Source organism: Haliotis asinina, chromosome 6 (genome assembly GCF_037392515.1).
Source record: "Haliotis asinina isolate JCU_RB_2024 chromosome 6, JCU_Hal_asi_v2, whole genome shotgun sequence".
Taxonomy (NCBI): Eukaryota; Metazoa; Mollusca; class Gastropoda; order Lepetellida; family Haliotidae; genus Haliotis; species Haliotis asinina.
In genome coordinates, this window is record NC_090285.1 from 30,218,815 (window position 1) to 30,245,582 (window position 26,768).

At 42.3% G+C, this 26,768-nt stretch overlaps 1 protein-coding gene across 2 annotated transcripts; it reads right to left on the reverse strand.

The window, feature by feature from the left end:
* Positions 1-1,789: 1,789 nt before the first annotated feature.
* Positions 1,790-26,122, reverse strand: LOC137286439 (transmembrane protein 39A-B-like). Of its 2 annotated transcripts, none has more exons than XM_067818303.1 (8): positions 25,770-26,122; positions 23,254-23,467; positions 22,883-22,966; positions 22,114-22,268; positions 11,762-12,044; positions 6,346-6,530; positions 5,392-5,512; positions 1,790-2,108 (listed from the first exon to the last, which is right to left on the reverse strand). In XM_067818303.1, exons 1-8 carry the CDS (start codon positions 25,856-25,858, stop codon positions 1,881-1,883), a joined length of 1,359 nt encoding a protein of 452 aa, XP_067674404.1. In that variant the 5' UTR covers positions 25,859-26,122; the 3' UTR covers positions 1,790-1,880. The 2 variants fall into 2 exon arrangements, with proteins under 2 accessions (XP_067674404.1, XP_067674405.1); XM_067818304.1 differs by having other exon boundaries at positions 1,791-2,108; positions 23,254-23,464; positions 25,770-25,981.
* Between the last annotated feature and the right edge of the window lie 646 nt (positions 26,123-26,768).

The following is a 26,768-nucleotide window of genomic DNA, read 5'->3' on the forward strand; positions in this document are numbered from 1 at the left end:
TAAGAATAGCTGATATATAACTATTGAACTGTTAAAAAGGCATATAAAGTATGCACACTTAGGCAGTAATTTTGTTACATACAGATCAAAAACTGAATACAGCTGTAATCTGGTTGATATATGTCTGAAATTAGAAAAGGATATGTACCGTTTTGGGACCCCACTGCCCTCATGTCCATCCTCTACGGTGAATGAAAAAGTATAGAGCATGACACGTCATGTCAAGTGACTATTTGCGTGCCAAAAGTGAACGGGCTCAAGGGAGGTTACTCGTGGGTGAGTAATGATTTTACATCCTCTTCAATGAAGGGAACTTCACAGGATTCAAGTGTTCCACTATGTTCGGATAGAAGAAGACAAGCATAATAAGCATGAGTCAGGATAACGAAAAATTATTCTTTTCAGCATTTATTATATTTTTCTAAGTTTTGGCAGATTTTAGCAGTAAACATGCTTTTCTGGATATCATATTACCATCCCACTGAATGCACAGTTAGAGTGATGTGGACTATTTCAACATATTCTATTTGCAACTGCGTCAATATTGAGAAATACAGAACAACAGTCTAAAACAGCCCTGTTTCCGGCAGTCCTATAGTTCAAGTTCATCTTATACTTGATGAGACATTATGATAATGATGTTCACTTAAGAAACTGTTGCAAGTGTATTTAGTGGAAAGTGTCTTCCACACACAAACCTGTGGATAGCGGAACTAGATGGATATGTTGATGGCCAGGACTGATGTAAATAAGATACTCATGCATGGAAGGACTTGAAAATCTTACATTTTATGGTTTAAGGCAAACTGATGATACTTTCAGAATCCAGGTATGAGGAGATTAGTGTCTTTGATATCTAAACTGATTAACCCTGTTTACCTGCAATTTGACTAACTAGATATTGCTTGTCTATTAACATCCATATGGTGAAGTCAACACAAGCTCCATACATGTCATGCTCCAAAACTCCTTGTTTCTGCTCAAAATGTCTTGAGAAGATCTATCCTTCCAACTCATTTTCTGATGGAAGATTTCTGAAAAAGGCCACATCTTTGGACTAAAATGCTGGATTTGAAGAATTTGATAGTGTAGCGCTGTAATCTCTTCTTCAACTTTTGGTGAGCTTATGAACCCTCTTGTAACAAAACTATTTGGCCTCAGCACAGGATGGACCTCTTGGATTGTTCAGACTTGGCTTTATTCTATAATTACACATATTGTACTGTTGGCCTCATGGTATCTATATCTAATGAAGAATCTGAATCTTGCTTCAGACCATAAAAGCTGGATCTTAAATCCAACCCTGGGAAGATGAGACATCCATTTGCGTTTTCACTAAGCTGTCCAACAGGCTTTGGATGAAGTCAACTTGATTCATGAAGAGTTGGTATAATGCCTACCATTAACCAGTCCTTGTATGCCTCAATCATCACTGCATGTTTGTAAGGTTCTCCTTAATCCTTCTAGGGCACAGAGCAATGACTAATGCAAGTCACTAACTTGCTCCTTTATAAGAATAGTCAAAGAGAGTAAATAATGACAGTAGCATACACTAACCAAAATTAGGTTGGGAATTCACACAAGTGGATTGCTCATTATCTCATCTAGTCAATGTGTTATTTCAATGTGGTACATCCAGGTTCTGATTCAAGTTCATATGAACCATATCTGAACTGACACAATCTGAACTGACACTGCTGTTCTGTAAGAAATTGACCCCATGTGTTATGATCAGTAACTTTATCCTGCACATGGTCAGACAATTGATATAGCAAAAAACAGACAGAAAGTACATTGTAAAAACTGCATTTTATTAGATTACTGACATATTCCACCACAAAAACTATGATTGCTACCTTGCCCCACAGTGTGATGACTGGCTAGGTGTTGCTGTTGATGTTCTCTTCTTCCTTGTAACACTTGGCCATAATGAAGCGGTCCCTCATCAGTTTAAATAATGTATAGTAGTTACAGAACAGGATGAGAGCCAGGCAGATTATGTGACTCCACTCCATGCACTGCAGCAAGCGGAAAAACTGATAAGCCACCAGCAACCAGGCCAAGATGAGCAACCAGTTGATCACCCGAAGTGGCTTATGAAAGAGGAACTGCAAAAATAAACAAACCACACTCAAAGTAGTTAGTAACAAAATGACAAAACAATGACAGTCATAAAGAAAGTTTACACCTGATTGTGTATGGAGCTGACACAAGCTTCAAGGCAACACAACTTATAGTAACAAAACGACAGGGCTATAACTATCCCCCACGTGGCTATTGTCTTCATATTGGCGAATACACATGGAGAAACTGGATAGGGGTGGAGGGGAATAACCAGTTGTGTGGGTAGGGGTGGAGGTGGGAGAATAACCAGTTGTGTGGGTAGGGGTAGAGGTGGGAGAATAACCAGTTGTGTGGGTAGGGGTAGAGGTGGGAGAATAACCAGTTGTGTGGGTAGGGGTAGAGGTGGGAGAATAACCAGTTGCGTGGGTAGGGGCAAAGGTGGGGAAATAACCAGTTGTCTGGGTAGGGGTAGAGGTGGGAGAAATAACCAGTTGTTTGGGTAGGGGGAATAACCAGTTGTGTGGGTAGGGGTAGAGGGGGAATAACCAGTTGTGTGGGTAGGGGGTAGAGGTGGGGGAATCACCAGTTGTGTGGGTAGGGGTAGAGGTGGGAGAATAAACAGTTGCATGGGTAGGGGTAGAGGTGGGGGAATAACCAGTTGTGTGGGTAGGGGTAGAGGTGGGGGAATAACCAGTTGTGTGGGTAGGGGTAGAGGGGGAATAACCAGTTGTGTGGGTAGGGGGTAGAGGTGGGGGAATAACCAGTTGTGTGGGTAGGGGTAGAGGTGGGAGAATAACCAGTTGTTTGGGTAGGGGGAATAACCAGTTGTGTGGGTAGGGGTAGAGGGGGAATAACCAGTTGTGTGGGTAGGGGGTAGAGGTGGGGGAATAACCAGTTGTGTGGGTAGGGGTAAAGGTGGGAGAATAAACAGTTGCATGGGTAGGGGTAGAGGTGGGGGAATAACCAGTTGTGTGGGTAGGGGTAGAGGTGGGGGAATAACCAGTTGTGTGGGTAGGGGTAGAGGGGGAATAACCAGTTGTGTGGGTAGGGGGTAGAGGTGGGGGAATAACCAGTTGTGTGGGTAGGGGTAGAGGTGGGGGAAATAACCAGTTGTTTGGGTAGGGGGAATAACCAGTTATGTGGGTAGGGGTAGAGGGGGAATAACCAGTTGTGTGGGTAGGGGGTAGAGGTGGGGGAATAACCAGTTGTGTGGGTAGGGGTAGAGGTGGGAGAATAAACAGTTGTGTGGGTAGGGGTAGAGGGGGAATAACCAGTTGTGTGGGTAGGGGGTAGAGGTGGGGGAATAACCAGTTGTCTGGGTAGGGGTAGAGGTGGGGGAAATAACCAGTTGTTTGGGTAGGGGGAATAACCAGTTATGTGGGTAGGGGTAGAGGGGTAGAGGTGGGGGAATAACCAGTTGTGTGGGTAGGGGTAGAGGTGGGAGAATAACCAGTTGTGTGGGTAGGGGTAGAGGTGGGAGAATAAGCAGTTGCATGGGTAGGGGTAGAGGTGGGGGAATAACCAGTTGTGTGGGTAGGGGTAGAGGTGGGAGAAAAACCAGTTGTGTGGGTAGGGGTAGAGGTGGGGGAATAACCAGTTGTGTGGGTAGGGGTAGAGGTGGGGGAATAACCAGTTGTGTGGGTAGGGGTAGAGGTGGGAGAATAACCAGTTGTGTGGGTAGGGGTAGAGGTGGGAGAATAACCAGTTGTGTGGGTAGGGGCAAAGGTGGGGAAATAACCAGTTGTCTGGGTAGAGGTTGAGGTTGGGGATATTAACCAGTTGCGTGGGTAGGGGTAGAGTTGGGAAATAACCAATTGTGTGGGTAGGGGTAGAGGTAGGAGAATAACCAGTTATGTGGGTAGGGGTAGAGGTTGGGGAGAATAACCAGTTGAATGGGTAGGGGTAGAGGTGGGAGAATAACCAGTTGTGTGGGTAGGGACAGAGGGGGGTGAATGACCAGTCGTGTGGGTAGGGGTAGATGTGATACTGTAATACTGATTACAGTCAAACCCTGTTTACTCGGACCCAACATATCTGGAAACCCCACCTTCTGGACGATTTTTATGTGAAGCGAAACTTACGTTCATTAATTGTCCTCGCTTCCGGACCCAGAGGGCGAATTTTCAAACCATTCCTATCGATTTCCATTGAAAAATGATCCAGTTATCCGGAAGGGGAGATCTGTGCAACGTTCATGTGCATGTGTCACGTTACTATCGTTTACCGCACAACAAAGTGACCGGAAGGCATTTGATGTGAACTGATTAATTAGCCATCAAAACACTAGTGACGCGTGTCACTCGGGTTGCTCATTAGGATTTGGCGCGTGTGAGAACATCTCATCAGTAACGGAAACACATGTTAAGTAGGATTAAAGTAAACTACACTATAATTGTACTGTATATAACACTTATAAATCAACCCCTACTATCTGTCATGATGCAAGTTAAAAATAGCCTGCCACATGATCTAAGTCATGTGATCCCGTCCGGAAGTTTAATTTCAGCAGACAGCAAAAGTTCGACGCGATGTCATATGTTTTAGGGTGTTGAAATTTAAAGAAAAAGAATATGCATTTGGCAAAATGGAGACTTTTCGTCATCAATTTCATCTAACTTACCATCTGAAGCTCCACATGCTTCATGTGTTCCGCCTTCCATGTATTATCGGTACACGTATATGTTATGATGATTCACTGTTATTACTATTGAGTGTCGATTTATTGATACACATATATGAAAATGTTTTTGCTTTCACCTAATTTTCATGTTTTGCTTGTTTGATCCAGTTAACCGGACATCTCGCTATCCAGACGATTTTTTAGTGAAACCAAAACGTCCAGATAAACGGGGTTCGACTGTACCATGCACTAGATGTAAATGATAATTCACTCTGAAATGAGTTGATGACAGATGTCTTACAACAGCAGTGACATGCATTACATTAACCAGCAACAGATGACAAACATAGTTGTTTGTAAGAATATCAAAGAATGAGAACCATGTGCTTCAATACAAACATTTATATAATGTCTTTGAGTTCCATTTTAGAAGTTGGACATACAATATTGATCAAACTTCATGGATAACAACTTACTACTTTGTGAGTGCAATGTTTTGATAGTTTCTTTACAAATTCACACTGTTTCACAATGGCACAAGAATCTGTATCAAAATGCCACACTCACAAAATAAAAAAAAGTTGTTATCCATAAAGTCTGTTCAATAAAGGATTTATGTAATAATAATGTCATGTGAACTAAAGCACTCTTACAAAAAGTAGGTATGTAATAATAGTACAAGCACACACACTACAATGTCCACTTACATAAAATCTGCCATGCATGCTGTTTCCAGGTTCAGCTGTGACATTTATACCTTCAGCTTTAAACAACCCCCTGACATGTTTGACTAGAGCACCTTGCGGCCATACCTGCAGCTCTGACCACCTGAAACATAATGGGATTATTAAATGACATACCGGGGCTATACATTTTGACAAGGCACATATAGGAGTGTCATTGTTACACAGAACAGAATTCCAGTGATATATCTGTGGATACAACACACTACACATTTCATCTCAATTTGATTCTAAAAGCTGGAACCCAAAATATATTTCACCATGGCATACTCACTAACATTTTGCCAGTAAGTTACTTCCCTTTATTAAGTTATCAGAACATGTCAAATAAGGTCTTGAGGAAGTTATATTACCATATGTATATTAACATCATAAACAGTCTGTACAGGGAAATCATCAGGTCTTGGCTCCCCTCTTTAGTACTAATGGTCACGAGTGGTATACCATAGATGTGCTGCCCTGAGGACCTGACTGGCAACGTGAAGTCAATTACATCAAGAACCCAGCAACCTCTCAGAATACCAATGTTTATCTGCAGTTCACTTCTTGCTGTGTGCATGTTGCAGTGCTACACTATACACAGTGGTTCAAATAGGTACCCCTTGACAAAGATGCAACAGTGTTATAAGGATTGCTCCTGGCAAAGGATGCACCTATGATGTGAAAATGATGCTGTGCTGATACTTCATCTGTTGACACTTAAAGATTAATAATGAGATGCCATCAAACCATATCCATACTTGATGTAGATCTAAACCAGTGCTAAGGGTGCTCAAGAGGATGTTAGCTCCAAATCTAAACCTTCGGAAGAACCACATTTTTCAATCTAAGTTAAGCAACAGGAGAGAGGGAATTAGACATATTGTATCAAGATAAGAAATAATAAAAGCATATGCACATAACATTACAATTACTTACGCATTATATGGTACATGAGCATGTCGTCCCTCCACACGCTGCCATCGACCAAGGTGAAGGGCGCATCGGTGCAGAAGGTCAAGGTAGCGAGGTGACAGGAAGTGGGCAATGAGCATGAGAAAAGCACTGAGCCAGGTGAGACATACATGTTGTCCTACCCACCATGTGTCATAGTACAAGGTGTTCTGTGGAAGGAGAGAGATGGTGGTTGCAGTTAGACAATAACAAAACTCATCTTTCTCCCTATTTTCTTTGTATAAATGCATAGTAGTTCTTCAACATGTATGACAGCAGCCTGGTATGACACCTTTCAGTCAAGCCCTTCACTGCGATTGAGACATGTTTAAAGTCACTGCTTATGTAATGTATGTGAGTAACACAGAAATATTAAATGTGTAGCACACATCTAGAAATGTATACTAGATCAGTAAAGTACATATAGTCCACATGGTACCACACATAACTGAAAAACACCAAAAAAAAAATACAAACATTCATTCATGCAGACAAGTAATGGACCATTAGAACACTTAAAATATGTCTGATTGGGATTCTTTCAGCTAGCTGGCAAACCGATTTGTAAAACCTTCTATTTGTTTGGTGCTTACTGCTGCATGCACCAATATTCTTGCTGTATGAAGGCTATAAATAATCAAGACTTGACCACCCAATCCAGAGACTGACATTATGAGCAGACATCCACTAAGGGTACAATGATACACATTTAACCAACAGAACATGACTACTGTGTTTCTCACCTCTACTACAAGGTTGATGTGACTGATATTTACCTGGTGAATCACAACAAGGTAAATCACATTCATATATGACGAAATCTCATCAGACTGAAATATAATGCACTTTGGGAACATATTGTATTTTCTCATAAACAGAATAATTTTTCAGAAGAAGTAAATAAAGTAAATTACAACTTAAACACAATGGTATTAAAGACAACATAAACTCCAACATAACAAACATACATGCTGCTCCTGTTAATGACAGTACAGACATACACTTAGAACTATTTCACAAATAGTAAGCATAGTAAACTTTGGGTTCTTTGATGCCAATATAGCCACGGATTTTACTATCAGGAAAGTGATTTTGGTTAATTAATTGTATCAATTTACCAGTGAACCAAGCTTTATGGCAAATAATCCATAGATATTAATCAGTCATAACTAATTTAGTCCCACTAATGTGGTGACACTCAGAGTGTTATGGATATGTCTGCTTGTTACAGGTGAGTCAAGTCAATCAATAACAGACAAATAGGTAAGACATAGTGGCTGGAGTTGGACCTATTTATCTTTGTATAAATTGACCACCATTTTTTGAGGGACACAGTTAACTTGTAATACCCTTGAACATATCAAGTTAAAGGGGTACTGATCAAGAGCAATTCACCAGGATTGGTTGTTGCTTTTGTTCGTGAATCTTCCCCCATATGTACCCAGATGATATGCCAGATATCTTGACTAGTTCATGATATCTGCTTTACAAACTTTAAGAGCAACCACTAGTATATATCCTCATGCTGATCAACAAGATGAAAAACAGTTCAATCTTTGTGACCCCTTCATATTTCACTTATTTTGTAAACTGGCAGAAATTATCCAGTGTATAATGATAACAAGTCCAATCATACTGAAACTGGTACATCTGCAATACAGCTGTAATATCATCAAATGTTATAAATAGCCTCATTGAGTCACATCTTAGACACACACTTCTGCATGAAGGCTTGCGAAAACAACAGTGAAGCATTGAAAAGAGTCTCAGTGATAATTTAACTGAAGTGGAATGATTCTGGTAAATACTACAACAAGGTATGAAATCAAAATGCACATGTCCATTTCAAGCGACCATAATACGAATAATATCAGGTCATTACCTTGTTCAAGGAGTGTATCCATCAATACCCATATAAAGGAACAATATCCCATGTATATGTAGTTGAAAGAGAAGTGTGTTACATGTCATGAGCCTTTGACAACCTAATATCCAGGTAACCCCAACCAGACATTGTGGCAGAAGCCTACAGGCCACCCACTGATGGGGCAAGAACAATGACAACCTACTGATGGGGCAACAACTGATAACCCACTGATGGGGCAAGAACAATGAAAGCACACTGATGGGGCAAATCAGTGACAAACCTACTGTTGGGGCAACAACGCACAACCCACTGATGGGACAAGAACTGACAACCCACTGATGGGGCAAGAACAGTGACAATCTACTGATGGGCAAGAACTGACAACCCATTGATGGGGCAAGAACAATGACAACCCACTGATGGGGAAAGAACAGTGACAACCCACTGATGGGGCAAGAACAATGACAACCCACTGATGGGGCAAGAACAGTGACAACCTACTGAAGGGGCTTCAACTGACAACCAATTTATGAGGCAAGAACAATGACAGCCTACTGATGGGGCAAGAACAGTGAAAGCACAAAGATGGGGCAAATCAGTGACAAACCTACTAATGGGGCAAGAACAATGACAGCCTACTGATGGAGCAAGAACAGTGATAAAGTACTGATAGGGCAAGATTAGTGGCAACCTACTCATAAGGGAACAACTGACAACCCACTAATGGGACAAAGAGCAGTGACAATCTGATACTGATGGGGCAAGCATAGTGACTACCCACTGATAGGGCAAGAACAGTGACAACCTGCTGATAGGGCAACAACTGACAGATCCCATTGATGGGGCAAGTACTGTGACAACCTGTGGATAGGGCAACAATTGACAATCCATTGATGGGGCAAGAACAGTGACAACCTGCTGATAGGGCAACAACTGACAGAACCCATACAGTGATATTTAGTTAAGGACAATGCAGAAGAATGCATTATTTATAACAAATATCAAGCTACCTGTGAGTAAAACATACATCATCAAAGCACCAAATACTGGTGAATCAGATACAAAATAAAGCCACAAAGTTAAAATAAATCAATGAATAAATAAAATTACAGACAACACAAATATACTGGTAAAAAATTTCATGCAGTACATTTGTAATATATGAGAATGTTTAACTGCGGAACTTTTAATCCATGCTGCATTTGAATTAGTCTGTATGATATTATTGCACATGCATTTTGAGTGATCTGATCGTTGCAGCTAGCACATTCATAATGCATGACACAGAATATATATACAGGTAAAAGTGCATTTAACTTGCACTACCAAGAGGATGTATGTTGACTGTTTGTTGGAAATGATGTAAATTTGAAATGAGAGTATTTTTAAAAACAATGATCATTGTGCCTTTGTGTCTTCCATCAGAGAAGTTCAAAACTAAATGTTGGCCTCGCAGACCTTGGATTTCCGTACCTACTGGACACAAGTGTTGATAAACTGTTGATGGTGTGTTCACAATGTGATAAAAATACAAGGTGACAATGCTAGGGATTTACCCAAATAAAATTACTGGCTAGTGCAGGCAAAAGACCCTGTTTAGTTTCTACTTAGGAGATAAACATCATGTGTTGGCCAAATGTTATTGAGTATTTGAAGCACGGGAATGCATTTGGAACCGACAGCGTCAGCCGGAGGTTTCAAATGAAATATTCCTGTGCTTCAAATACTCAATAACACCCGGAAATTGGCCAACACATGATGTTTATTGACATTGTAAACACAAAAGTAAACCAAAGGGTTTTACTGTCTGCACTCGTTTACATCGAGTACGGGTACAGCAGTGAAGTGTCATCAGCAGGCCGTTTCCGCTGGTTCCCATGGTAACGTCTGGAGTTGCTCATTTGTGACGTCATTCTGACTTTACGTCACAATATGATTTGAATGACGTCACCACTGTTGATGACTCAACAAAACAATTGTTTGCGAGGTCAATGCGCAGTGAATAGTCTTTCAGTTTCCGGGAATCTAATACCATTTGATCATGTTTTTCAACCAATCAGATTACAGAACACAGTGACTTTTGGTTTACAATGCTGGTAAACACAGGGTACCAAGTAGAACATCTTTCTTGGAATCCACGCACAGAATAATCAACTCCTCAGATGGCTGGCAAACTAAAACAGTGTTTCAACTGAATGATTGAATCCAATAAGAATAAAGTGACAGTAATAACAACAACAACGACGACAACAACAAGAGAAACCTGGCACTGTCCAGTCTCCATGGCAACTTACCCAGCAAGTATCACAGTTGTTCTGCACATTCTAGATTGCAGGTTGAAATTAACAAAAGGGACATCAACATGATGAAAACCTTACAAATGTAAAGGTTTTCTACATATGGCAGAATGCCACCAGTGACATGGGTATCTGAACTAGACTTTTACACCCTGACTGAATAGGAAATAATTATAAATATAATTATTATACAATAGGGAATAATTGAATTTAGTGAGCTTTGATCATGCTATGATACGAAAACATGTTGTTTTACTGTTTTCTGACAAGACAAGACTTGATGTTCCCTAAGACAGTTATCAAAATATTGTGTTGAAAGTGTCCTAGCTGTACAGAGTGCGAGCAATAATACCGTAACTATCATTTGCAGGTTTGAATCTAACTACTTGGAAATACACACAGAAATCACAATCTTAAGTCCTTCAATGATATTATCCTGTGTTACATGACAAACACATGCACATCACATGCCAATGTTAATACCACATGGTTACTGTGTGTCAGAATAAGCCGATATAAAATCACATTCCCACATATTATAGCTAAAATGGACAGAATTATCACTAAAACACCCACACTCATCAGAAATGAGCGGGCCACTGTAACTTGATAATGCCCGCAAAATGCTTGACGATGGGCCATTATCATGACCATTGTTAGGTGCCATCATAAGTACCTCAGCCTACGGCTCGTTTGAACTTAAGTTCATTATTGGCGATATTTCTGACTCACATTCATCACATGAACCTGTGCTGTTATATACTATCTAGTCTGTGCCAACCATAACAATTGTACCATAAATTACAACATGCAGCAATGAAAGCATCCTCTGGAACTCTAACCTTGTTGAGTACTGAAACAATGTCACATGGTAGTATGGGCAAAGGTCAAGGTCGAATGGTGTCTCTCTCAATAGTGACACCGTCTGTGTTGTACTATGACGTGTCCATATGGGTAAAATGAGTGTCAGTGACCTCCATCATTTGTTGTGACAATAAATGCAGTCAATGCCAATTTTATTCTTATAGTATTAAAAATTCTATCCATTTTAGCTATAATAACGGTAACGCTATTTTTCAGGGCATTATCATTTGCAGAAGTCCTCAGTCTTCCATTAACAGTCCAACGAAGGATGGCAGTTGAAAAGACCGATGGCTTCTGCAAATGACAATGCCCTCAAAAAATAGCATTACCCTTATCAGAAATATTCCAGTAAAGTGAAGGTTCAGATACACACCTGTGCAAAGCAAAGAGGTACAAAGGCCATATAGTACGCTGTCAGCATGGAGTTAAAAAGAACTTGCTTCACTCGATTATTGAAGTCATTTTTTAGTGCTTCCACTTCTTCCCTGACAATGTCTGGTGTAAGTGTACAGTTGTGATAGAGCACTGACTCTCTCTCCAGGGGGCGGTGTTTGGCCACACCCTTGTCCCCATATGTGGCCACACGAGGCCATGCATGTTGTCTCTGGTAAAGTGGTTTCAGTGTAGGTCCAAACAGTATGAGATATGTAGCTAGTCTGGAACATGATAAAATAGATAGTTAAGACAACAACAAGCAATAGCAAAACAATCAGATGAAAACATCGGCATATTATATTTTCTCAGACAGACCTAGCATTATGACACTCTCCCTCACTCACAACCCGTGGGAATGGGAGAACACTGTGTACCATCATCCGTCTAAAACATGTCAGCACTTGGCTGGAGATTTCATGCTTGGTTGAAAAGTCTTTGTTCATATGACTTTTGCCAACAAAATCATGACCAAACATGATTATTCAAAACTTTTGTTACCTAAGAGCTAGGACCAATGACCAATATATCTTCAGATACAGGATAACTTTTGATCGTAAACTGTGAACGTTGCACACATATATGTATCCCTTCCCAAACAGAGGCATTTTTGTTCAACAACTCAGGTGACAGAGGTTTCAGGTGGCACTAAAATTACCTCTGATCAAGCAGCTGATCAAGGCAATGAACAGCTAGAATAGTCTCAGACTACCAGATGCATCCATCCATGATACAGAGACATTTAGAGTGAAAAGCCATTTGTGGTGATGCCTCATATTCAAATTTATGACAAAATAAACATTTTTATCAAAGTGAAGATTTCTTTAAAGGAAACCAAATTATTCATCAAAGTCAAAATAATTTCACTGCAAAATTGAAAATTTCAGTACAAATTGTATGCTTATATATTTATCATATCTCACGTTATGCACTTCACTCTCTTGATTTGACACTGAGTGGGACGATGTAAACTTTTTCCCCTAGGCCTCTCATGGCCATCCAACCATGCATTCCATGTTACCATCATTATAAGACAGCTTCCTTTCAGCGAGAAAAAGCTGTCACTTCACCATGATGTCAACATACTCCTGTAAACTAAAGCCAGAGACATTAATGGGGCCAGCCCCTGCTTCAAGAAGAACCCTACAGACACCGACCAGAGGGAGGTGAAAGAGAAGCACAACTTGGAAACTCACAGTTTTCATGTTCAGTTCCAGGCAACATCAAATTGACCCTCACTCCTTTACATAAGCTTAGTCAAAGGATAAGCCTGGCAACGAAATCCACAGGAATTTAGGAGTGACACATAACACTGATGTAATTGCTTTAAAAGTAGAGGTAATATTGTGGATACAGAATCGTATTCCAGATTCAAGCAACAACCAAAGTGGTAGTATCTCCTTGTCTTAGTATAAAGCTAAGTGAAGTAGCTCTAAAAAATAAGCAAAGAGAACATAAGGCAGACAAACACTTCAGACTTACATTCCAGAAAACACAGGGAAACAGCAACTGCGTGGGATCATCCTTATCTGCGTTGTTAGGCCATAGACAGCTCTTGTGCGAGAACAAAGGGACCAAACTGGACATCCTTGACCTAGAGGTTCTGGAGATGGATGAAAAGACCAATTCAGACCACCATAATCATGTTAAGAGATCAGTTGCTATGGGGAGCCATCACAAACACTAACGCCAATGTCTCTTGGGGATTGGAAGCTGTGAGAAGCAGGTTCAGTGATTGAAAGTGATTACTATAGCCACCTTCCAAAAATACTCCAAGGTGACTAAGGACTTCTGCAGATGCACCAAACATGCAGTGGCAGGGTCAGAACGGATGCTTGACGCCGATCCGAGCAAGGGTGTAACAGAAGGTCGTCCCAGTCTGGAAGATGAACTGGGTTTAGGTCTGTGAGATGTGCGAGATTGACAAACCAACTCCTGACTAGTCAGTAAGGCATGACCAAAAGTAGTAGAATCTATCTGGTCACCCACAGTTTCTGGATTACTCTGGGTTGAAGAGACGGAAAGGGGAAAGCATAGGCCCTGAGACCTTCTCACGAAATCGACAGAGGGTTGAGATCACATGCTATTTGGTCTGGTATCAGACAGACAAACATCAGGGGGTGATGGCTGAACCGCATGGCGAAGAGGTCGATTTGGGGCCTTGATAACAGGAAGACCAGTTCCTGAAAGATCTGTGGGTTCAAACACTACTCCATGGGAGGCGACCAGTCAGAGCAGGACAGCGCATCTGCGATGAAATTGTGACTCCAAGAGTGTGTCTGGCTGAAAGCATTGATGAGTTGAGGAGGAGGAAGTCAATTAAATGGAAGCACTGGAACCCAAGCTGAAGAAATTGTAGTAATTTCTGAGAGTCCTGGTGAATGGGCACATGAAGATATGCATCTTGGAGGTCAAGACTGACACTGTCAACTCCACTCCCAATCCCAAGGTCGGCTACCTCTAGTGCAAAATGAATGGCCACAAAAGCCCTGATGGGCAGTGACACGGTTCAAGATGAGATGGCAAAAAGCACAGCGCCCTTCTCTGTATCATGGAATATTACAGATGGAATTTCTGAAGTTTCAACAATTCCACCAAAATTTGAAATTGAGTGTCCCGATCCACCTTTATCGCATACCATTAAACAAAGACTGCAGACAACAGCTGATGGAAAAGTTCAGCCTTAACCCTGTCATTCCATGACAACAAATTAAGTGGACAGTGACGTCGAACTGCTAGGAGATATCCCAAAAAGTGAGACAGCTGGCCAAGTAAGGATAAGGGACATACAGCTCCTGATGTAAGCATCCTGGTTTGTGAAGGAGTGTTCCACTGAGGCCGCAACCACGTCCACCGCTGAGATGATGAAACTGATCGAATGTAAAGAGTGATGAATAGCTCCATCCTCAAATAAGAAAGCTGAACAAGACCTCTTCATCCTCATAGGCTGAAGGAGCAATTTACAATGACTCAAATCCATGGGAGTGGGTTGCGCTAGGGAGAATCTAAGTGACGACAAGCTATCATTAATCCTCTTAAGGCTTTTAAAGGCATGATCCAAAGATATATTTAGACAAGCAATATATGGTCATGGGAGGAAGGTAATAGACACAAAGTCTCATGGAGAAAGAAAGTCGAACAAACCTGTAGAGGTTGCAGATTCTTTGAATAGAGTCCTCCTTGGGGTACTTATAAGCATTTAAATGTTCTTTAAATTCTTGTGACAGTTGTAACTATATTTTTTCAATAAAAATATGTACAAGAGCAGGTAACTCTTCAGACGATAGCCTCCAGCAAAAACACTTCCATTCTGTAAGCAATACAGACAGAATGTGGGGAGGTGGGTGGCCGTACACCAAGGAGGACTCTATTCAAAGAATCTGCAACCTCTACAGGTTTGTTCGATTCTTTTTCATAGAGATCCTCCTTGGGGTACTTATAAGCATAAGACAGACTCCTAAAGACTGATCTTAGGGAGAGGCATTCTGTCTGCTCATAAACTTGACATAAGATGATAACCTTTATTACAAACTGATAGTAACAAGGAATCAAACTTACCTGGTCACGTGACCTCTCTGTGCCTTGCGGCAGGGGTGCGGACCAGGGCCAGGCTATTACACGGTCTAACCCTACCATTCTACGAGAAAGCCGTAGGGTGCCTATAAAAAATTGCCCCCCCCCCTCCCATTTTTTTTCCAAAAAACGGGAGCCAAGACAGGCGACCAATATATTAAGTTCCACCGGCCAAGGTGCTAGGGAAGGACTCAGACAGTAAGATGGAAAGTATACAGTAAGACACCACCACCAGTCTACTTGTTGCAGCTACAATGTCAAATGATCGTTCATCAATTGCGAGGGTAGCTCAATCGGCTAGGGCACTCGTGCCTTGCCCACTGGTGAGAACTGACTGGCCAAACCGAGCAAGCTCGCTTGACAGTCTGTCTAACTGGTAATGACGGATGAACGTGCTTGGTCGGCTCCAAATAGCCGCGGAGCAGATCTCCTTAATGGGCAAGGCAGACGCATATGCCTTAGACGTCACCACAGTCCTAACCGAATGAGCTTTCAAACCCTCAGGAGGCGTACGACCTTTCGAGGTGTATCCCAAACAAATGGCAGAGACAAGCCACCTAGATATGGTCTGCTTGTTCACCAGAAGGCCAGCCTTGCCGCCACCATAACAGCAGAACAACTGATCATTCTTCCTAATGTCTTTTGTTCGTTTGATATAAGCCTTAAGGGTCTTACGGACATCTAAGACATGAGCACGTCGAAGAGAGGTACCGGACGGTGAAGGCTGCATGAAAACAGGGAGCTCAATAGGCGCCGTTACGTGAAAGGTGCTATCTCTCTTAGGACGGTAAGTATCTGGCAATCGAATGCTCACTCTGTCTTTGTGAAACACCATTAAATCAGGGTTGGCGGACATAGCGTGTATGTCGCCTACCTATCTGCCAGAAGTTACCGCCACAAGAAAAGCAGTTTTCCATGTCAACAGCTGGAGGGACAGAGCCAACAGATTGTGAAAAAGAGGACCGGACAGCCAATCAAGAACGACTGGCAAGTCCCACAGGGGACTAATCCGCCGGACAGACGGACGGATTCTGTCCACGCCTGCAAGAAAGCGCTGAACTAGAGGGTGCTGCCCCAATAATGCACCATCAACAGGAATGTGGATGGCAGAGATTGCCGTGGAGTAACCTCTAACTGTAGAAGCGGCCAAACCAGCTTCCAGTTTAGATTGTAAAAACTCCTACACAGATACTAGATCTGCAGAAAAGGGATCGAGAATCTCCCTGTCGACACACCAGCGCGCATAACAGGCCCATCTATCCTCATATTGAACGTTTGTCGAATCCCTCCGCGAAGCCAGAATTGTGTCTGCAACTGGTGCAGGAATTCCTCTTGCATGGAGGCGACTCCGGACAACGGCCCGAGACTGATAGTTCTCCCAGGACGCCTCCCCCAGCCTGTGAGGGAGGCGTCCGTCTGAATCGAGAGGGAAGGTGTCGGCGTCTCTAAGGGGACAGATTTCCGACTTCCATCCACCACCGCAGGTGAGGAATCAACCAAGCGGGAGTCTTGAGAACAGTCTCGTAGCTCTCCGAATGGGACCACAACTGGGCTAACGCCTGTTGAATGGGTCGCATCCTCAACCTCGCATCCTCAACATCCACTGTAGCCGCCATAGTGCCCAGCAAATGAAGCCAAGTTCTTGCTGTGGCCCTGGGGGACTCGAAAAACTGAAGAACAGCTCTCTGAACTTTGACGATGCGGTCTGGGGCTAAGGAAACAATCCCCTGTGCCGTATTGAACTGTGCCCCCAAGAACACCAGATCCTGCGTGGGGGTCAGGTCTGATTTCTTGAGATTGATGATCCAGCCGAGCTTCAACAGGATGTCCATCACTTTCTGTGTGGCATCGTGTGATAACAGGAGCCCGTGAGCCCTCAAAAGCCAATCGTCCAGGTACGGATGACAACACCTGCCCTGTGACCTGGCTAGCTGAGCCGGTGGAGATGCCGAAGGGCAGAACCCGAAACTGATAACACTTCCCGTCGAACGAAAACCGAAGGTATTTCTTGAACTCGGAGTGTATCGGAACATGGAGGTAAGCGTCCTTGAGATCGATTGACGTGAGCCAATCCCCTGTCTAAAGGGAAGAGATCACTGAACACAGTGTCTCCATCCTGAAGGACAGAACCTCTATGAGCTTGTTCAGCCCCTTGAGATTCAAGATAGGTCAGAACCGTCCGTCCTTCTTGGTCACAAGGAAGTACGTGGAATAAAACCTGTCTTCTTGTTGACCTTCCGGAACCACCTCGATGGCTGCCTTGTCCAGTAACGACTGGACCTCGGCACGGAGGACCTCTGCTTTTTCCTGGGAGAACGGCACCGGCATGTGCCGAATCCCTGAGAAGCATGGAAGGTCTCGCTTCCACTGTGGCAAATGGCCATCCCTGACTGTGGACAGGACCCAGGGATTTGAAGTGGCTGCCTGCCATTCCGAAAGGAATAGTGACAGCCTGCCGCCTACAGGGACTTCTGGCGCAAGGCAATGTACCCCCACATTCGGCAGTTCTCCGCCTGCTTGTGCAGGGGACACCAAAGGCTCTGGACAAATGTTTAACGGGAAGCCGGGGCAGGCTTCCCTTTGCCCCGAAAAGGCTGCTGTTGCTGCGACTGCTGCAAGACAGGCCCCTTGCCTTTGCCCTTCTCCCTCTTGCTCCGTTTGTGCTGCAGTGGAGCAGTCCACTTAGCACCGTCCTTCACCGATGCCGAAGGGTAAGCCGAAGCAAGAGTGGGAGGCCGTTTGCGAAGCCGGGGAGGGTTGCTCTAAAAAGGGCTAAGAGTCCTTGAAAGTGCTAACAGCCTCCGCAGCCTCCCACACAACCTGCAGTGCCCCAGGGAAGAGGGAAGATCCCAACCTGTAGGGCAGAGCAAGGAGTGCCTGCTGGATAGCGGGAGAGTACCTAGCTATGGATAACCATAGCCGATGCAACCCCATGACGGCGCCCATCATCTGGTTGGCACAGCACCTAATGCTGTCCCGCACCAGATGAGCTGTCGGCCCAACACTGCCGACGGAGAGTCGTTGACAGCGCTCCCATGGTCCAACAGCTGCCCCTGCAAACCAGAAAGGTAAGCTGAATGAACCACTACTCTCAGCTGCTGGGCCGCACACCTATACAATTCCTCGAAGGAACGATAGGCGGACCTCAGTGCTGGAGCGGCTGTGGAGAAGGGCGGCAGCCGCCGGCCCTGCCTGGCCGAGGCCAAGGAAGAAGAGGGGGACCCCCCCAGGGGGACCGAGGCGTACACACACTCGTCCACCACCAGCGGTTCAAACAGTGAATCCTCATCCAACTGATACCGGCAGCTAATCTCCAGGAGATCAAAGTGCGACCGGGTACCCGAAAGGAGAGGATTCACTATCTCCCAACCAGCGATGGGAGCATGCGCAACCTCGTCTCTGTGACCTTAGTAGGCGCGAACGCCTCCCCGGGAAGCCAAAACTCCAAGGGGTCGGGCTCCGACACAGGAATGGAAACCTGAGGTAGAACCTCGGCAATTTTCTCCCTAACCTGTCTAAGGGACGAACCACTGAGCCCAAATATCACCCCCCGCCTTAAGTAAGTTGGAGTAAAACAAAAAGTCAGCATGTTGTGACTTTCTTGTCTGGGGGGGTAAATCCAGCACACACATCACATGACTGGTCATCATGATGACATTCAACCAGGCACCTTAGACATACATTGTGAAGGTCCTTGGCCGGGATAGAGGATTTGCATGTTGAGCAGGACTTAAACTGCAAAGCAACAAATAACCCCTAGTGTTGGGTAATGTAACAATAAATGAAACAAAACATGCATGGGCGCAAAGCTAAATAACTAAAACTACCCATGTAGTTAAGGTAAAAGCTAAGTGCGGCTACACCATAATTTACGACAAATTTATACAAATTGTAGTAAATTTGGAAATAATATGGAAATAGTATTTAATAAAATACATGAAATAGTATAGCAAACAACGCTTATTTTGAAAAGACCACCCTAAAAACTTAAAAGTTTTGGCGGGAAAAAAGCTTGCCTTCCACCATCATGCCAGCCACATGGCTACCAACAGGGACAGCAAAAAAGTTACAACATTTTGACGAGTAACTGTAAAAACTGATTCCTAAGGCGTCCATGCATCTAATAAAGAAACCATACATACAGTTTGAGTCTCTGTGTTACTCATCTTAGTACTTGTATTTTGTTTCTGAGAAGCAAGAATCTCTGAACGCTGTAGCACGTCTTCACAGGCGGGCGACAGAAAAGGAAGTGTTTTGCTGGAGGCTATAGTCTGAAGAGTTACCTGCTCTTGGCTGTCACGGGGCCAGGGCCCTGTAAGGGTGGTCTCACAAGACAAAAACGATGTTTTTTGTTTTGTACATATTTTTATTGAAAAAATATAGTTGTCGCAACTGTCGCAAGAATTTAAAGAACATTTAGATGCTTATAAGTACCCCAAGGAGGATCTCTATGAAAAAGAATGGTCCTTGGTCTATGACAACTGGAAGCAGAGTTTCTCCACTATCTAAGCTAAGACTTGAGGTTTGTCAATGAAATCCAAAATTCCCTCTTGGGTATCCACAACCAAATATTTTTGAGACACCAGGTCTAGGCACAAAAACAGGTCTGAGAGAAGGAGCACTCCGTGTCAAATGAGCAGATTGTGTGTTGCTGATTCAAAGCAGTAGTAATAGCATTCAGCATCACAGCCACATCTGGAGGAGGAGAAGTTTCCTGTGCAGGAGTCCAAGAATACGGTAGAATCCGAGTTGAGAATGAGATATGCAAGGAAGCAGGAGTCATAGCACAGTGAGATCTAAAATCAGAGCCCCGTTGAGTAGAATTCCTGCCTGTAAAACCACATCCATGTCTAAAGGGAGATGGACCAGGAGAAGACACATGAAATGAAACCCACTGATGAGATTAGGGAAGTATTACAACGAGAACGATGATCCTTGGACCTTGAACGATAGGCAGCGGTCAGTCATGTAAGAAATCTAGGTTGACAGGTCAAGTGCGTAGAAGACGAAGCCCTATGCTGATGAGAAGACATAATTTGAGGATGTGACTTCAAATGATGAGCTGATATCGACAAAGTAGAAGGAGGTGCATGCTTACTTGAATGTGAACAAGTTGAACAGTGGGGTCTCGGCTGTTAAGTAGACCTACCAGGTCTATCCATTGAACAAATCCTGAAGACAATTCACCACATGCTGTTTCAGTGAAAGCTGCTGCTCAAGTGTAAACTGCCATTTCAGCAAACAACGTTTCGAGGAAGTCCATTTGGGGGACATCTGTTTGGAAGACAACCGATCTGGCGAATGCTGAAATGCTGAGGACTAATGTTGCGACGAAGATTGGTTCAGCAAGTGATGTTCTATAGGGAGCCAGTCTGACTGTTTTGACAAGGACGATTCAGCGAAAAGAAACGTTCTGGCAAAAAATCAAGATGGAGGGTGTAGGCAGACACACGTGACACAGTGAACTGCTTCACAAAGAAGACAGAGATAGTTGAACGCAAGAAATAACACTTCTATTCGCTGAATGGGAAGCACATAGCGAAGTAACCACTAACCAGTGTCACGGTGAAATACTGTAAACTGTTTTATTTCCGCGCCTTTAAATTTTCGCGAGTGATGGTCACTAAACCTTTTCACGCCTTCCTATTTTCGCGAGGTGATCTTGTTACAGGGGCGTCTCTGAATGTTTTTACACGACACGCAGGTGCGTGACCATTCAGCTATTATAAAATAAACAGATTTGCGAAGTGATCTAACAAAAAATTAATGTAATTGATTTCAGAATTAATCCTTTTTAATTAGGTGTTAGAGAAATGAAAATAGAATGTGATTGAGCCGTGTTAATCCAGATTAGCCCAGCGGTGACACGTGATTGAGCAATGACACCCATATTGTTTTTGTGTTGTTGACTTACCTGAACAGAGTGTATGATATATCTATGTTATCGTGTGTTGTTATTCTTGCGCCATGAAGTCTGACGCGAAGTTCGCGAAAATTAAACGGTCCCGAAAATTTGGCTGTTTACAGTAGATGATTTCCTGTCACTGTGGAAATTAAACGGTCCCGAAAATTTGGCTGTTTACAGTAGATGATTTCCTGTCAGCGTGGGAAGAACGATGGGAGCATGCAGAGCATGCACTTTGGGCAGTCAGGCGTAGAGATAAGTTGATTCTTGACAGAAGTAGATAAGCTAGTTTGCTGAGATAACTGGTATGTGGAGTGAGAGATAGAGAGCGTAGATCCTAGGTTGTGCTGTGCAGAAGTATACTGAGGAGTGGTAGCACTCTTGACAACCACTACCCACGACTTGGTCAAAGATGAAGAACACCTTATTGCACCGCGAACATTTCTTCCTCATTTTTTTGCTGGTCAGCCCTTTCCATGTTGTAGCAAAGCAAACACGTCCACACACAAGTGCGACAAGTAAGAGAATAATGATTTAGGGACAGTCAAATGGGTAGCTAGTGGTTAACATTGTTCCACTCAGTGTCGAATCAAGAGAGAGAAGTGCTACTGAGAGATAAGTTTCAAAATCCAACTTTTTTTTTAACAAATACAAACTCTTTTTTTAATTCATTAAAGTCAAAAAGGTGGTGAGTGTCTGTGATGTATGGTGGAACCACACAGCAAAGGGAGATGTAAGTGTCTTGTCATGTATGATGGATGCTCACAGACAGCACAGGAGGATGTAAGTGTCTGTGAAGTATAGACAATACTTACGGATAGCACAGGAAGAGGCAGTACAGCGGTGAGTGCTGAATGACAACATGGTAGCCTGTGTAGATCAGTAAAGTTGCCACAGTCCCTACTACCACAACCTTCACTAACTGCACCAGCCAAAACAGTACACCCTTGTATGTCCGACTCCCATATACCTGTAACATCAACCTTCTTCTGAAGCAAACAACTGGTTTTCTACAAATGGCATCTGTTAACTGCAACAAAACTGACCATGTACAGAAAAACAATTACCTTACTCTGCATTCCCAAATACATGCAAGTAGTATCAGAGGCTAATGTTCGGCCCCTGATTCCAGGAATGTGACAAGTTTATCTCCAACAGACTTGGGTTGAAACACTTGAACCACAACCAAGAGATGAGGAGTGGGTTATCCAATTGGGATATGATGACATGCATCAACACAGTCCACAAACCTGATCACCCCATTAGTTGCCACTTACGACAAGTATGGGTTGCTGCAGCAGTGTTCTAACTAGGATCTCCAAGGTATTGGTCAACATTCTGTACTGACATTTCCCTTAATATTTCTAAAACATTTAGAGATTAAGAGGTTGATGGAAAGGCTATATTAAAATAAATTAAACAAACCCCAATGATACGACAAACTCAGGATGATCTTTAACGCTGATCTTTTTAAGGTATCATGTCTATACTTAACAAAAAGGACCTCAGGATCATGAGTAGTCTGGGGATATTTTCATACCATCATAACCATGTCAACTCATCAGTATTGTACACAATGAGTACCTCCTGTACAAAGCATGCCACAAGTCTCCTGCTCATCAACAGACTGAGGAACTGTACCAGGTAAGGGTCAATCAGGTAGAAGTTCTGTAACAGTAACATAATAAAGATAAAATATTAACACCATCAAAATATAATATCGACACAATCAACAACAGACTGAGGAACTATACAAAATACAGGCTAATCAGTACAAGATTTAGCAGTATCTTTACACTTACAATTTAACAGGTGTGTGTGTGTGTGAGACAGCTCAGTATGACACATGAAATTGACCAGTGTCATATATTTTTATGCCTTTCAAACAGTGCACACACATATGATTATGAGCTGCTCTGGTATACATGACAAGTACAGGCAAATTGACCTCTTACCAAAGCATAGCTTGAATGTGAATGGGGCAGCCACCACACAGTCTTGTACAAGTTGATGTATTGTAGACACATCACGATTATTCCAAACACATAGAGCATTGCCTCAAAGTACAGGTTACTGTCTCCCGGGATTTCAGGAACAGATGCATGTTTGGGCAACACAACCATTGATGCCAGTGGAATCATGTTGGTTTCACGATCATCACCATTACTGCTGAAACAAACAGCATACTTAGCATATCATTTGAGCAAATGACATTACCATATGTATATCATGATGTATGAGCATGAAGGCTCTTAAAGGTCACATGCAACCAAAAAATCAAACATAATTAAAACACATTTTTCACTTATTCATGACATATAATATACATTGCTGCTTTTAAAAAAACAAATAAACAAAATTATAAGCATACAATCGCGGTTCAAAAGTGCAATATTTTGTACTTGGGCTTACTTCCCCCGAAACGAAGCCCTCGGAAGACCGAACTCAGTCATAGCGGGTGGATATGCACTCAAGTGTAACGACGGCTTCCGATTGTGTGTTTCATTTGCTGATATGCTGAGGGTTCATTGTGTGTACAGACAGATGATCTGTTTGATGGGCATGTTAGAAGTATAGCCAGTCACAAGAAAGTAAGATTCTTCATGGATAACAACTTCTTTTTGTGTACTTGATGCGTTGTTTCAGAATGGATTCATATACTGTTGTCAAACAAAATCATATACACTAAAAGAAGTTGTTATCCATGAAGAATGTATATGGAGATGTTGGGTTTGGAAAATACATCTTCTCTGAATTTTCGTTCAATCCAATCAAAAATTATCTCAGCAGAGATGGTGAACTGGAAACTGTCGTTCGTCCAAGTACAAAGCAGGACTTGAAGCTGACAAGAGTTTGCACCAGTTTCCGTCAGATCCAGTCATCCGAAAAAAATGAATGTAGTTTGTTTGCAACCCACAGACATAAAAACATGTCACGTGTATCACACGTGCCTAGTTACATAATGTGGCAGACAAGGGACTCGGGTGCACGAGTCATAAATCATCTTATTTTCTTTATGTCGTATAGTCTGATAGGTGTTAAGTTCAAATTGCACGTGGTCAATGATTGAAGCTGTGTATTGCATGTTGTCTTTAGCAGACAGGCAGGCAGACATATAGGTGTGAATAAACCAGACACTGAGCTTTCTCTGTGACAGAGACTGCTTACCACAATCAACAAGGTTTTTTACGTAACGAGTGGATTATTTACTTGTTTGTGTACACAACCAAGATTAGACTACTGCTCACGACCTCAGACGCTGGGCATGCATACTGTTTCAAGCTCCACGAACCTATTCACTGTGCATGAGTTATGGACGCAGCGCAGCACAGCTATTGAAACCAGTTTTCCCCCCAGCGCTGGGGGGAATTGAGTGAAACGTTTGAACTCCGATTTCGCGGACTTTTTTTTCATCGCGTTTTTTTCAACTTTATAGGTTGAATTGGCATTTTTATGATTTGTTTCGGTAAGTGCATACCGAAAGGTATCAGAATCTGCAAAGTTGTGTTTTACGTTGCATGTGACCTTTAAGTATTTTCAACTAATTCTGGATACAAATTTACATTATAATAATGTATATCACCTTCTGTCTGTTTATAACATGAAATGTTTAGTTCTCATGTAAACATATACTAGCTGATGACTTATATTCGTAAAGGACAAGTTATTGCAAACACCTTGCTTTACTTTTGTTGATTTAACTAAAATTATTGTATTAGTTCCACTCGTACCCCCCACCCCGATCAAAAGCCCAAAAAGCCCAAATTACAAACTGACCCTCACCCTATCAAAATTTCACAAAAATTACCTCACCCTAAATATACATTTGATAAACTAGAACAGGTAAAAAACCCCAATTAATTAACTTTATTCAGTGTTGGCATATTACACAGGGGAAGGTGGAAATATTGTTTGTAAAAAGAGGTACAAGGGGAACTCTTTCCAAAATTATTTACAACTGTGATAAGCAAGCCAACTTACATTTGGAAATACTGAGAATACAGTAGACAAACCACCTTGTGCAAATATAGCCTACATCTAATCATGTGCCATACGAGTAGTTCATGTGAACATAATTTTTTTAAAAATGAAGAGTTGAAGTTTTGACCCTTGCATATCATACAAGTAGTCTGAATACCACTAATAAAAAAATACATCGTGAACTTGTTCGTATTCACTGAGACCATATATAATAGACTGGTGATTTCATTCTCACCGTCTCTCTCGCAGACGAGTATTTCAAGTTCCTGTGCTCTTTTAAAAGAACATCTGAATATAATTACAACCAATAACTTGGTTATTCATTTATGTACTGTTGGGCCGTCCAGCTGACTTGTCGGAGTAATATTTGTCAGCCTTGTCAGCGTAAATACTTTGTGTGACATGAGCAGAAGTCAAGTTAGCTATTATTGTGCGAAATGTGAGGGGTTATTCATCACTTTTTCCCGAACTTAAAAACGACAATTCTCACTTTCCAGCTGCTCCCGATCCTTTGTGAACAGACGAGGGATACGAGGAGGATGACTGAATCCTCGACAATATCCGGCGCCCTCCTGGCATATTCTACACACCGTCGATTATAACATAAATTATTCAATGTTTATAAGCTTAGCCGCCATTAGCCGGAAGTACACTATCATAGATCCGCACAGACATACATGTTGTTCAATTTGATTTGGTAAAGGAAGCATTTTTAACACGCTAGATCTTTTTATATTAACCATATCGCAACACGCAATCAAAAGTTCTGGATGAGACCCTTAGCCATAAAAATAAGACAACAAATAAGCACAAGGGCCCCTGGAGCGGTTATCTCCCTTCTTCGGCCTGTATGAAAAATTTTAATGGTGTGTGATATCAGAGACCATATGACATGGACTGACGGATACTATACCACATTCAAAGTCAATCAAACGAGACAAAATACAATTAAATTGTGCGGAGATCGGAAAGTATAATTTGTTGAATTGTGACATACACTTCAACGTACGAATCAGACAAAAGAAATTAATACCATATCATATGTGGATCAGGATCAAGATCTCAAAGTATTGTCACACTAAAACACACAACTTCTATGCGATATAAGAACAAATGATTTTCAGCATCATGTAACGCTCTTGACAAACGTCGCATGCATAAAGTTATTAATATAAAGCCAAATCTGTAACGCAATATCCACGTGTACGTTGAATGGCACGCGTACGCTTAGGCGTAGCTAGGTAGGCTAATAAAGAGTTTTAGAGGTATGCCACCCGGAACAGACTGGTCTTGAGAAGAGTTTTAAAACCCGAGAAATTGTCACATGATTTCAGACTTTCTGGCAGCTAGTTCCATTGGACTGACCATATCAAAAGTCGAAAATTATAGTTAATGTACATTAACCATCGGTTTATTTCAGAGTGGGGTACATAATACCAGGGAGACTCTACAGCAGAGTTAGGGTTTCCCTGATAATATACAAGAAGTG